Below are 12,010 nucleotides of genomic sequence, written 5' to 3' on the forward strand. Positions count from 1 at the left end.
TAAGGGGACTACTGAAAGACTGGCTACTGTCTGGGATGCATTGAAAGCATTTGTTAGAGGGAAATGTATAGCTTATAGCTCGTGGAAGAAAGACTGACAAGTTGAGAGCACAGCGGTTGGAAATAGAGAGGTAAATTGGAGAAACGATTGGCGGACTGCTACGATGGAGAATTTGAGAATATTTGTCGATTAAAATTTGAATTACATGAAATATACAATAAGAAAGCTGAATATTCATTATTTAGATTGAAAACGCGCTCTTATGAGAATGGTGAAAAAACTGGACAATTATTAGCGCAACAACTGAAACATCTGCATTCAAATAATACTATCCCAGCAGTCAGAAAGGAAGACAAATTAATAAGGTCGGCCAAAGGGATAAATGATGTCTTTAGGACTTTTTATGGAGATTTGTATGCATCCACTTGCTCGGATAGTGAGGAGGACTTAAATTCCTTTCTTCAACGGGTGGACCTACCGCAACTTTCCTCCAGTGAGAGCACTAACCTAGATATTCCTATAACAGAATCTGAAGTTAGAAAGGCAGTTATGAGCATGAGTATTGGACGCTCCCCTGGAATTGATGGCTTTCCAGTGGAATACTATAAAAAATATATAGGCATTCTATGCCCATTTATTACAGAGGTTCTTTAGGAAGCGTTTCAATGTGGCTTACTCACGGAAAGTTTCAATGAGGCTATTATCTCTGTGCTACTAAAGAAGGATAAAACAGCAGATCCAGCGAATTATAGGCCTGTAAGTCTTTTAAATGTGGACTGCAAAATATTATCTAAGTTGTTGTCACTGCGATTTGAGAAGGTGTTGCCTGCAATCATTCATAAGGACAAAGTGGGATTTATAAAGTACAGGCCCTCAGCCGACAATATGAGGAGGCTATTACATTTGATGTGGATGAATAAGGATAATCCGCGCCCGGTTTCAGCTATATCACTTGATGCTCAGAAAGCGTTCGATAAGGTGGAATGGGCCTCCCTATTTGCTACCATGTCAAAATTTGGACTCGGAGATGGATTCTGCAGGTGGATACAAATGTTATATTCATGCCCTAAAGCTGCAATTTTTACTAATGGCATTATATTACCATTAGCTACCTTGATAAGGGCTGAATCCAGAATAGGAGGCATTCTAGGAGGTGGTAGAGAACATAAATTGTTTCTCTATGCAGATATTTTAGTTTTGAATCAGGATCCGGCAACTTCTGTACCAGCCTTGCTGGAAGCAAGGTTATTATCGTAAACGAAAATGAATGAAATAGCGAAAACTAAAATTAAAAAAACATTTTCGTTTACGAAATAAAATAAAAAAACGAATGGAAAAACGATAACTAACTAAAAGGACATTGTCTGCTCACAAGACTAACTAAAACGAACGGTAATCGTAGTGAAAATACCATTCGTTTTCGTCTTTGTAAGCTTTTGTGATCATTTAAAATGTAAAACACGGCGCTATCGGTTTTACCACAGTTGTACAGCCGTACGGCACCTCGACGTCTGAAGTGACGTAACGCGTTTACAATTAGGTCTGATGGGTATAAAAAAAAAACTAAAACAACATTATAATGGCGAAAGTTGGGAGAAAACGACAGAGCCCCATTTGGGATTATTTTGATTATGATTATGTCTCGGACAAAAGCAAATGCATTGTCACGGAGACAGGTCTCGTGCGGCATATTGCTCGAGGGGAAAAATCTCCAGGTTTTTATGGCAACGGAGGTGGTATGGAGTAAGAGAGCTGTCAACAAGACATGCGTGATTTGCGATTTGTATCCGTAATAGTAGTAATTTGTGTTTTAATTATTTCCCTGTGAGTACAATTCAAAATCTGTGGGTTTAATTCTTTTTCTTATGAGTAAGAATCAAAATTGTGGGTGTGAAATGTTTTCTTGTGAGTACAAATCCAAAATCTGAGTGCATTGTTTTGTCAATACAACTCTCGAATCCATAACTACCATGACTTAAGTTGACGCATACCGAACTGAACTGAAAACCGTGAGCACAAAACCGAGAATCGAACCAAACCGTGGATTTTGTGAACCGTTTCACCCCTATTTCAAACCACTTTTTTTCTGTAACTTATTGCTTTTATGTATTTATTTTATATTAATGAAGTTGTATTTGCAAGACAAGTTAATTTATTAAAAGAAAAATAGAAGTGTGAATTGTAATAATATTTTTGTTTTGGTGTTTTTGTAAAACATACCGATAAGAGTACGGTTAAAGTACTGGATGGATAAGCTTGTTGTTAAGTTGCCACAGTAGTTAGTTATGTGTGCCACAGACTGTAGCGAGGCCTCCACACTTGTTTTCTTTCCGCGAACATGACATTATCAAATATTCTATTATTAAAATGTACAAATTGATTCAGAATAGTTCACATCTGCTTTGCAATGGATCTAAAAATGTATGATTTCTCCCACCGTATCATGAATTATAGAACTAAATTTGAAAAAGTCCCTGTACGACCCATTTCTGTTATGTGGATTATTTTTAGATATGCAGCCTCCCACCACTTGGGTGAGAAGGGGAGTCAATTTGCCACTGCCAGGGGTCTATATAATTAAGGCAGTGATGAGACCCAGGTGTCGCGAGGTTGCAAGGGCAAATTGTTTTGGACCGTGGTGGTGTGGTGAAACAGGTGGACACAAATAGTTTCAATATTGGAAAAAGAAGGAAAGGACAAAGGCGAAAGTTTAGTCCCGTCTCAACAAAATGGGATGAAAATAAATCATTCATTTATTCAGACATTATCATTCAGTCATTTAGCCACGATGTAACCACGAGTCAAACCAAGCCGTCAGCAACCACCTTTGATAGGCAAAAGGGTCACAACAGTCTCGTTGTAGTCTTAACATCAATTTTATGCTGGTATAAAACGATATCTCATTACTGTATGTCCCCCTCTTTTTTCTCCTCTCTCTGGCTCGGCCATCTGCTGTCGATTTAACAGAGGACTCCCCATGTTTTTTTGCTTCTTGCAGGAAAAACGCATCAGCAGTGTACTACAAAACAGAATATTTCTAAATGACCTGGACCCCTGGGCGAAGTATTGTGTCCAGGTCCAAATCATTACAGATGGGATAACCAAGCCCAGCAAGCCCAGTAGTACAGTTTGCGAGAGCACCACCAGTGGTAATTGTCATTTTGATTGGGGGGGCGGGGGGCGGTGAGCCGGGTGTTGTGTGAGTGTGTGTGTGTGTGCGTGCGTGCGTGTGTGTGTGTGTGTATACATTTTTGCCAGAAAGGTGTCCAAAAGGTAGTAAAATTGAAGAGGGCAGAAGAGTTACCTTTGGGTCCTAGGGACAGAGCCATTTTGTAATTTGGGTCCTACATTGGAAAAGATTTGGAAATGCTGCTTTTGAGTATGGTAACACACAGTGATAAGGTATGGTAAGAAACATAAGTCACACATCTTTTTCTGGCATGTTACACAAAAGCGGAAGCTGTATGGGTGCCGGCAGTGGTCACGTTACTCGTCATGACAGTGGCAGGAATGCTTCTGGTGATTGCAGTTGTTTATCGAAGAAGGATTTCCCATTTTTTTTGTCCAAAAGACAAACTGCCTTCGGTGAGTATGTTTTTATTTCTTTATGGGGGTAAGAGTTGTAAGTGCATGGAGAAATTTAACCATCTAGCTGCCTGTATGTGGTTTGAACTATCACTGAACACAATCTGTTATGTCTCTCTAGTACCTGTTGGCAACCCCCAACTCATATCTCTACTGGGCCATGCACAACTCTGACCGACTTGAGGAGATATACAATTCAATCAACGTCATTGCACATGAGTCTGACAAGTCTGTGGAATAAAAGCAGAAAAGTCTATGGAAGAAATGTGGACCACCTTTCCCAGAAGCTTGCCACGGAAACAAGACTGGAATGCCTTGAGAAGAAGCAATATATAAGCAGATTAATTGTGTGAGGTTATCCCTGCTAACACCAAATGTTTCAAGAACGCTAGTCTTTGGTTATCCAAAGTTTAGTGAGAACAAAATCCAAAACTAACGTTTTGAGAAAGTTCCACACTGGCTATGCAGTAAAACCAAATGCTTAGAGAACGTTACCCTACAAACGATTTTTGGTTCCAACTTCCCAGAATGTTCTAGGAACGTTCGTTTCTTGCTGCGGTAACGTTAACACAGGTTATGTTTCGCTAGATTTCGGTTAAAATCAAAAAAATGGAAACACCATTCTTTCATTTTTGTACCGTGGGTCTCTTTTGTGTGAAACTTCCCAGCTACAGTGTTTGATTCAAACTGACTGAAGTGCATCAGGAAAAACTTTTAAAGCGGAAGTCAACCCAAACATATTTTTTTTCAAGAATATGTTCCCAGCAGGCCCACTAGTTGAAACGCGGCATTCTGATTAAATTTGCGTTTGGGGTGTATAAGTTAAGCAATACAATACAATACAGAGGACAAAATGGCCGCCCCCAGAGATGGCTAAAAATGAATACATTTTGCTGCTTAACTTATATTCCACAAACGCAAAATTAATCAGAAAGCCGTGTTTCAACTAGTGGGCCTGCTGGAAACATATTCTTGACTGGCCATCTGTTGGACCCAAATAATTATACAATACGACAAATCCAACCCAGGGGCTCGCGATGCAAGTAAGCACGCAGTTGGGTAAGTACTACTGGCGCATTTGAAGCGTGTCCCCAGCGGGTTCGAATAGTAAATTAGCCAGCTAATGATCTTTAAAAAGCCTCTGCCGTTAGCGTCTCTTCAACGTCAATCACGGACGCTTTTTTTGGGGGGGGGGGGGGGGGGGGGCGGAATGGGGCGGGGGTCGACAATGTTTATGAATATGGCCGCAGGGTCGCGGCCGGACCGGCAAAAAATGGTCAAGTACCCAGCTCTGGTTAAAAACCTAGGCAAAAGGTAGCGGCTTATAGTTGCATAGTTGCGCATTAACAACTAATCAATTATCACTTAATAACTATTTTTGATATTTGATTAATTGTTTGGATCTCTTTTAAATAATTTAAAATTGTCCAAATACTATGAATTTCAGCTTCTAAACAGTAAGTATCAGATTGCTGAAGTCCTCCATGAAAGTGGACTGTTTAGCTGTCTTGAATCAAATGATCTGACATGTTATGTTACAGACCATACCAGAAACTGAATCATAATTAATTTGTTTGTACACTGTTAATTTGAAATAATGTCCTGTTTTTGAATAAAGGAATGGAAAAGTAAAGTTTTTAATCAGATTCATCGATTACTCGACAGATTCATTGATTATTAAAATAATCATTATTTGCAGTCCTAGTTCATTTAATAGACAGAGTTTAAATATAGTCAATTGTTCTCTTTAGACAGGTGTATTCCCCGCTGCCTTTAAAACAGCGGCGGTGAAGCCCCTTCTGAAGAAGAGCATTTCTGACCCCAGCGATTTTAATTATTACAGACCTGTATCCAATTTACCGTTTTAAGCAAGATTTGGGAAAAAATATTTTTTTCTCCAGTTAAATCATTTTTTAAATACAAATAATATTTTAGAGAAATATCAATCTGGTTTTAGGATGAACCACAGTACAGAAACAGCTCTTCTGGGGATTTTAAACGATATCAGGTGCATTGCAGTCGTGAAAAAACTCACAGTCTTGGTGCTACTGGACCTAAGCGCTTCTTTTGATACTGTAGATCACCAAATTTTATTACATAGACTTAAAAACCTAGTGGGCATCTCTGGTACTGTTTTTAACTGGTTTTATTTCTATCTCACAGACCAATGTTCTTTTGTAAGTATGGATACTTGTTCCTCCAAAACCCATGAAATCAAATGGGGGGGGGGGTTCCCCACAGTTAAATTTTAGGCCCAATACTTTTTAATCTTTATATGCTTCCCCTTGGGGATATCATCAGGAGACAGGGCGTCCGCTTCCACAGCTACGCTGATGACCCACAGCTGTATATTGCCGTGTCTCCTGATGACACAGGACTCATTGATAACCTTTTAAATTGCATTTTAGATATTAAGTCATATTATGTCAGAGAACTTCCTACAGCACAATCAGGACAAAACTGAGGTCTTAGTTATCGGCCCTGAAGGTCAGAGAGAGAAACCCTTTTTTAAACTACAAGATTTCAAACCCTCAGAATGTGTGAAAAACCTGGGCGTCATCTTTGACTCTGAGCTCAGTCTTATTCCTCATATTAAAAATGTAACTAAGATTGTTTTTTATCATCTTAAGAATATCGCCAGAGTCCACCCGTTTCTCTCTCAGGCTAACGGAAGTGCTGATGCATGCTTTTATTTCCTATCGTTTAGATTATTGTAATGCCCTGCTCTCTGGCCTCCCCAAAAAGAGTAGTTCTTTTTCTTTTTCTTGCATTTTTTTTCTTCCATGTTTTTTTAATAAATAAATAAAATAAAATAAATCATAGGAACCATCCATGTCTGTACTTGCCTGTACAGACCACGGTTATGTATAGAAAATTGTTTGATACTTCACGAACATGAACAACAATAATATTATAGTAAAATTTCGATAAAACAAACTAACAAAAAAAAAGGACATAACTCAACGTGCCCTGAGGGAAAATCATAAGATAATTCAAGAATGTGGAAATAATTTTTAAATGGAAACCCTCAAAGCATAAAGGACAGGAATCACCCTCTGGAAAAATCATGAAATCATTCTTTAAATCATGTATTACCCTGCCTAATGAACGAGCTCACCAGATGCAAGTATGGTTGAACACTATGATGTCTGATAATGTTTAACTTTTAAAGTAGCAACAAGAAAAGTAGAATCATTAGATAGAATCATTAGTAAACTAATGCTTCATTTTTTTCCCCAATATAAACGTCTTCCTTCCTGTGATGAGAAGGTGTAAAGAAGCGGATGCAAAAAACAAAACAACAAACAACCTTTTACTCTGTATGCATGTATGAATGACAAGTACATAATCTCAACCTAGAGACTGAGCAGTCTCATAGTCTCCAGTTACATTCATGAAAAATACTTCATCCTGTTGCGATTTTCTCTTGTTTAGTGGGTTATTGTGGATTGATCTTTCATAGGTAGACTGTTGTTATTAACTATTGCTAAGATACAGTACTTTTCCTTGCTTTTGGGGGGAATCTTATGACTTTGATAACATTTGACTACTCATGCTCAGGATAAACATTAGATCATACGGTACGGTGTTTTTAATGTAAACAGGCTTGGCCAGGCATGTTACTGGCAGTAAAAACACGAACTGAGCTTTCAATTTGTAATTACAGTACAACCTCATACCAAATACCCCAACAAGATAAACCATTACTCAAACACCTGGTTGTGGGAGGAAATGCCGCAGAATGGGTGCACTTTTTTCCCCCCTAGTTTTGATTTTCTGCTATAGCAGTATGTTCAGAGCAGAAAAAAAAGGTACTCAAATAGATGCACTGTTAATGACTCAAGTAAAAAAGTAGTCTTAGTAAAGTACTAAAAAAGTACTTGGGTAGTATTCAGTGGAGAAGAGATTTAAAAAAAAAAAAGTTGCCGAGTTGGTTGCAAGTAAAATGTGTTCATTTTCAAATGTGAAAATATAGTACATCTTTATCACTTTAACTTAAACACAATTTGCGACCTTTCTCTATTGTATGTACACCATGGTTTTACCTCCTGCATTGGTTGGTCAGTTCACACATACCTCTAAAAAGAACAATTCTTGAAAATATCATGACCTCTGTCATATAAAACCGCCAGCCTCTTCACCACAGACATCCGTGAAGTCTTAATGCAGACAAGGTATCGTATGCTGGACGTGATGTTGTGCATCAATGTAGTGTTTAAGAGGTTAATATGTGTTACATCTTAGAGAACAAATCGCATAAACACATTGTACGTGCAGTAAAGGTGTAATGCCTATAGGTGTTCGATGTCAATGCAATAGCAAAAAAGAAAGGACCAGTTAGCATTAGCAATTTGTAAAATGCAACTTGTTACATGCAAAAAGACGTACAATTTAAGAATTGAATGGACTTCCTTGTAGGTGTTACAGTTCTAGGATATGAATACAGCACAAAAGTTGGCCTCCATATCGCAGCACAACTAGTGTTTGCTACAAACTTCCTAAAGCAAATGACAAAAGTTAGATCTTCACGTATCATGGGTAAAGGGCAAAGAAAGTACCAAGTACTAACAACCTCTGCCTCTTCCGAGTTTCTGAAGATGATAAAACAGAGGTCATTGGAGCGAGACACTATATTTACACGTAGTTGTATGTATTTATCAAGGTTCACATATATACGTTCTGTCCTTGTATTTGTTATCGACGCAATCACAGAGGAATCGAAGTGATTTATCCCTGCTCGAGTATTAATGATGACCTGGTGCTTTGACCCATTATGGACAGGAGCGCAGCCATTGTTTATTAATTATTTAATTCTCGGTCTCTTAACCAATGAAATGCATCAGAATAGACATGCGACGATGTCGACCGAGGATTTGCAGACTTTTTTCGAGCAGTAATGGCGGTGTAATTGATTGCGCAAGCTCTTAAATGACTAACGGCAGTGATATAGACGACGTGATTGTGGACTTTGAAACAGTCGAACGTGATAGATGGTTAAGATATAGGTTTGTAGATAATGTCAGTATCAACGTCGACGAGGATTGTAATTACCACTCTATATTCTTTAAATTAAACATAGTGCTTCTCTTGCACTGACACATTTTTACATCTTTGATTGAAACAGTAAAGATGAATAAGCTCGAGACCGTGTGAAAGCCACATGTCTAAATTCTAAAATTCTTTTGGAATTATGTTTATGTCGTCTGCTACAGAGGCTGAGATATGAATTATTTTGTTGGTGTTGAATTTCTGGGAAAACTTGAGGTTTTCAAGGGTAATTCCAAAGACAACCTTAGGTTTTTGGGGAGCTGTTGAGCCAGACGCTTTAAGCCTTATTGGGTTAAGATAAAAAGGCACACAGTTTTTTGCTACACTCAGGTTAAATCAAGTATATATACAATTATCCGTATTTGAACTCATTAACCTTCGTGTTGTTGCATACCAGAATTTCTCTTAATACACTAAATTAGTTGCATAGATTGATGTTGACATCTTCAGACTAAATCATGGATGACAGCGGTAATAATCATTAATAGTGTCGGGCATGTTACTTCCAAAACGTGATATATTACTACAGTTACTTGCGTGTGGAAGTAATGCCTTTCTTTAGAATATTACTGTATCTGTAGAGTAATGCGTTACTCATGTTTAAGTTACTTTCTTTTTAAAATCAGTGATTAATCTATTTAATAATGATTTCAACACATGTGAAATGCAATATTTGCTACCATACTACAGCTGGTAAAGTTAAATTATGAGCATATTTAATATGGGGTCAATACATAGTAGTCCATCCATCCATCCATCCATCCTTTTTCTATAGCATTTGTCCTTGTAGGGTTGTGGGTGAAAGGTGCTTATCCCAGCTGACAATGGGCGAAAGGCAGACTACACCCCGAACTGGCCGACGGTCAGTCGCAGGGCACCCCTTTGTGTTCTTTTTTCAAAAAGAAGGTTGCATACAAACTTTTACGCCGCAGGTAAGCATGCCCCTATCTCTGTTTTCACACCCTCTCTCACCCTCTACAACAGTGATCAGGTTAATCAAACCAATCTAACATTTTAGTTTAGTCCCTTTGCACATTCACACTAGTCTGAATTTTATTCCTAATGTTTTTAAAGTTCTTACAAGCACGCTTTTCATTTTTTTTCAGCGCGCTTTAGAGGCAGAGTTCTCTTTCAGCTAATCTTCACATCCCACAACAGCAGAATCACAGGTATGCGTTTTGAATTATTTTATAGAACGCTCATACAAACTATACAATTGTACAATTATTCCTGACTTTGTACAAGTATCAGATTAAAAGTCTAGCCAGGTTACCCCTTCCAACACTCCACCCATCCCTTTCTATGACCCCTCTCTCTGAACTCCTGCCTGGACATGTCCATGCATGGTTCCCTCATGAACCTAAACCAACGTCACATTTTGTGGGTGTGTGGGTGTGCGCGGGTGCGTGCGTGCGTGCGCGCGAGCGAAAGGATGCTACCTTCACCCCCATGGATGCACGCTCACCCCCTCCTCCTTCTCACTCTACATTCCCCCCACGGGGCGCACACTCAACCCCTCCTCCTCCTTCTCCTCCTTCTCACTTCCCAAGGTAAGATGATACATTCTATCTATTAAAACATATAACTACACTTAATACATATATTGAATAATGTTCAAACATACCCTGACATATACTACTTTGACCTTTTGACTACTTCACATAAAATAGTGACCCCAGGATGTACGATAGTTAAATTTACCACTTCCAGATGTCCCGGAAACTATTAAAATCAAATACAATTATTTCTGACTATGACCTTTGATCCAAAAAGCCATAAATCAAGGCTTAGATCAAAGAGTTTTGACAACAAACTGCATGATATTACTTTTTTTGTGGGGGGCGTCGTCGCAGGGGCTCCGTAGGTCCAGGCGACCGGGGGCCTCTACACTTGGTGTGGGGTCTCCTTGGCTAATCTGGGCCGGGGGTCTCTGTGGTGGTGGCACTCCCTGTGGCCATGGGCTGTCATTCCCCTCAGTGTGAAAGAGCTTCCCTCATATGGTTTCTCTGTGCGTTGTCATGTCTTTTTAACACAGTTTATCAGGTTGTGCGCTTTGTGTGTGTGAGTGTTGATGTACTGGTGGATATATGTCTTTGAGTTTGTTGGGAGGGAGGACGTTAAGCGGCTCTTCTTTTTATGTTGGGTTTTGGATGTTTTACAGCACTTTGAGTTGCATTTTCGCGGAGGTGGGTAGAGTAGCCAAAAATTGTACTCAAGTAAAAGTACTGTTACTTCAGAATAATATGACTCAAATAGAAGTAAAAAGTAGTCATCCAAATAATTACTTGCGTAAATGTAAAAAAGTACTTGGTGAAAAATCTATTCAAGTACTGAGTAAATGTAGCAACGTCTCATTTATTTATTTATTTTTAAATAACCATTCAATCAGACGTAAATACAAAACCATCCATCCATCCATTATCTATACCGCTTGTCCTCACATTCATCTTCAGGCAAATTAAAGTCCATCCAATCAATAAAATGGATAACATTTAATTAAAGAATAGTTTAAAATAATCTTAAGGTAAATTCAAGTACTTTAATAAACAATACAATAATAATAGTATAAATAAAAGAAATAAATTAAGTACAAGTAGCACAAATTTCAGCCCCTGTCCGCAGGCAGAACAAAGGTAGCCCATGAACTCGTAAAACTGTGTCTGCATAATCGGCATTGCTGCGTGACATGTTCGATCCGTTTCATCCGAAAGCTCCCGCAGCTAAAGTTGAATATGATCACGTGACGGTCTACGTTTGATTGGTGAAACACAGTCACATGGTAGAGCCTGGCGCAGGTCTCTGGCATAATAAATGAGAGAGAGAGAGAGACGTACAGACGTACGCGGAGGAGTTGACGCGGAGGAGTTGACGCGGAGGAGTTGACGCGGAGGAGTTGACGCGGAGGAGTTGACGCGGAGGAGTTGACGCGGAGGAGTTGAAGCGGAGGGGACTTAAGTAACGGGTTCAATGTAGCCTAATGTAGCGGAGTAAGATTACAGTTTCTTCTTCACAGATGTACTCAAGTAAAAGTAAAAACTATAATGATTTAAAACTACTCCTAGAAGTACAAAATTTCCCAAAAGTCACTACCCACCTCTGCATTTTCGTGTATGAAAAGTGATATATAAATAAAATGTGATTGATTGAATCTATGCATGCTTTTTCTATATTGCTTGTCCTCATTTGGTCGCTGATCCATAAGCCAGGGCTGTAGTGCTCGACTCCGGACTTGAGTCACCAAAGCAATGCGTTCATGTTCAGTCATTAGCTTTGAATTTGGCTCTTTTTTTTTTGTAGCCGCCTCTCACTGATCGGTGCTGTTTGCTTCTCCCCGGTGCCCAATCTCCTGATTGTCTCAATCTCCTGATTGTCTCTC

The 12,010-nt window shown here is 39.0% G+C and overlaps 2 protein-coding genes across 5 annotated transcripts in view; both read left to right on the forward strand.

The window, feature by feature from the left end:
- Positions 1-4,757, forward strand: part of LOC147136044 (interleukin-10 receptor subunit beta-like) — a 28,443-nt gene extending 23,686 nt beyond the window's left edge. For 3 of the 4 annotated variants that reach the window (XM_086051934.1, XM_086051933.1, XM_086051932.1), the window contains 2 exons: positions 2,999-3,149; positions 3,455-4,757. In XM_086051934.1, coding sequence (XP_085908060.1) covers positions 2,999-3,149; positions 3,455-3,759 — 456 coding nt within the window. In that variant the 3' untranslated portion in view covers positions 3,760-4,757. The remainder of the gene's footprint in view (positions 1-2,998; positions 3,150-3,454) is intronic. The other variant, XM_086051935.1, reaches the window with a different exon arrangement.
- Positions 4,758-10,019: 5,262 nt separating this feature from the next.
- LOC147136045 (interferon alpha/beta receptor 1a-like) overlaps positions 10,020-12,010 on the forward strand; it is a 63,903-nt gene continuing 61,912 nt past the window's right edge. Inside the window, exon 1 of the mRNA XM_086051936.1 lies at positions 10,020-10,184. The gene's annotated coding sequence lies outside the window, so the exon portion shown is untranslated. The remainder of the gene's footprint in view (positions 10,185-12,010) is intronic.

This window comes from Filicampus tigris, chromosome 14 (genome assembly GCF_054856515.1).
Source record: "Filicampus tigris isolate MCC_2025a chromosome 14, RoL_Ftig_1.0, whole genome shotgun sequence".
Lineage (NCBI taxonomy): Eukaryota > Metazoa > Chordata > Actinopteri > Syngnathiformes > Syngnathidae > Filicampus > Filicampus tigris.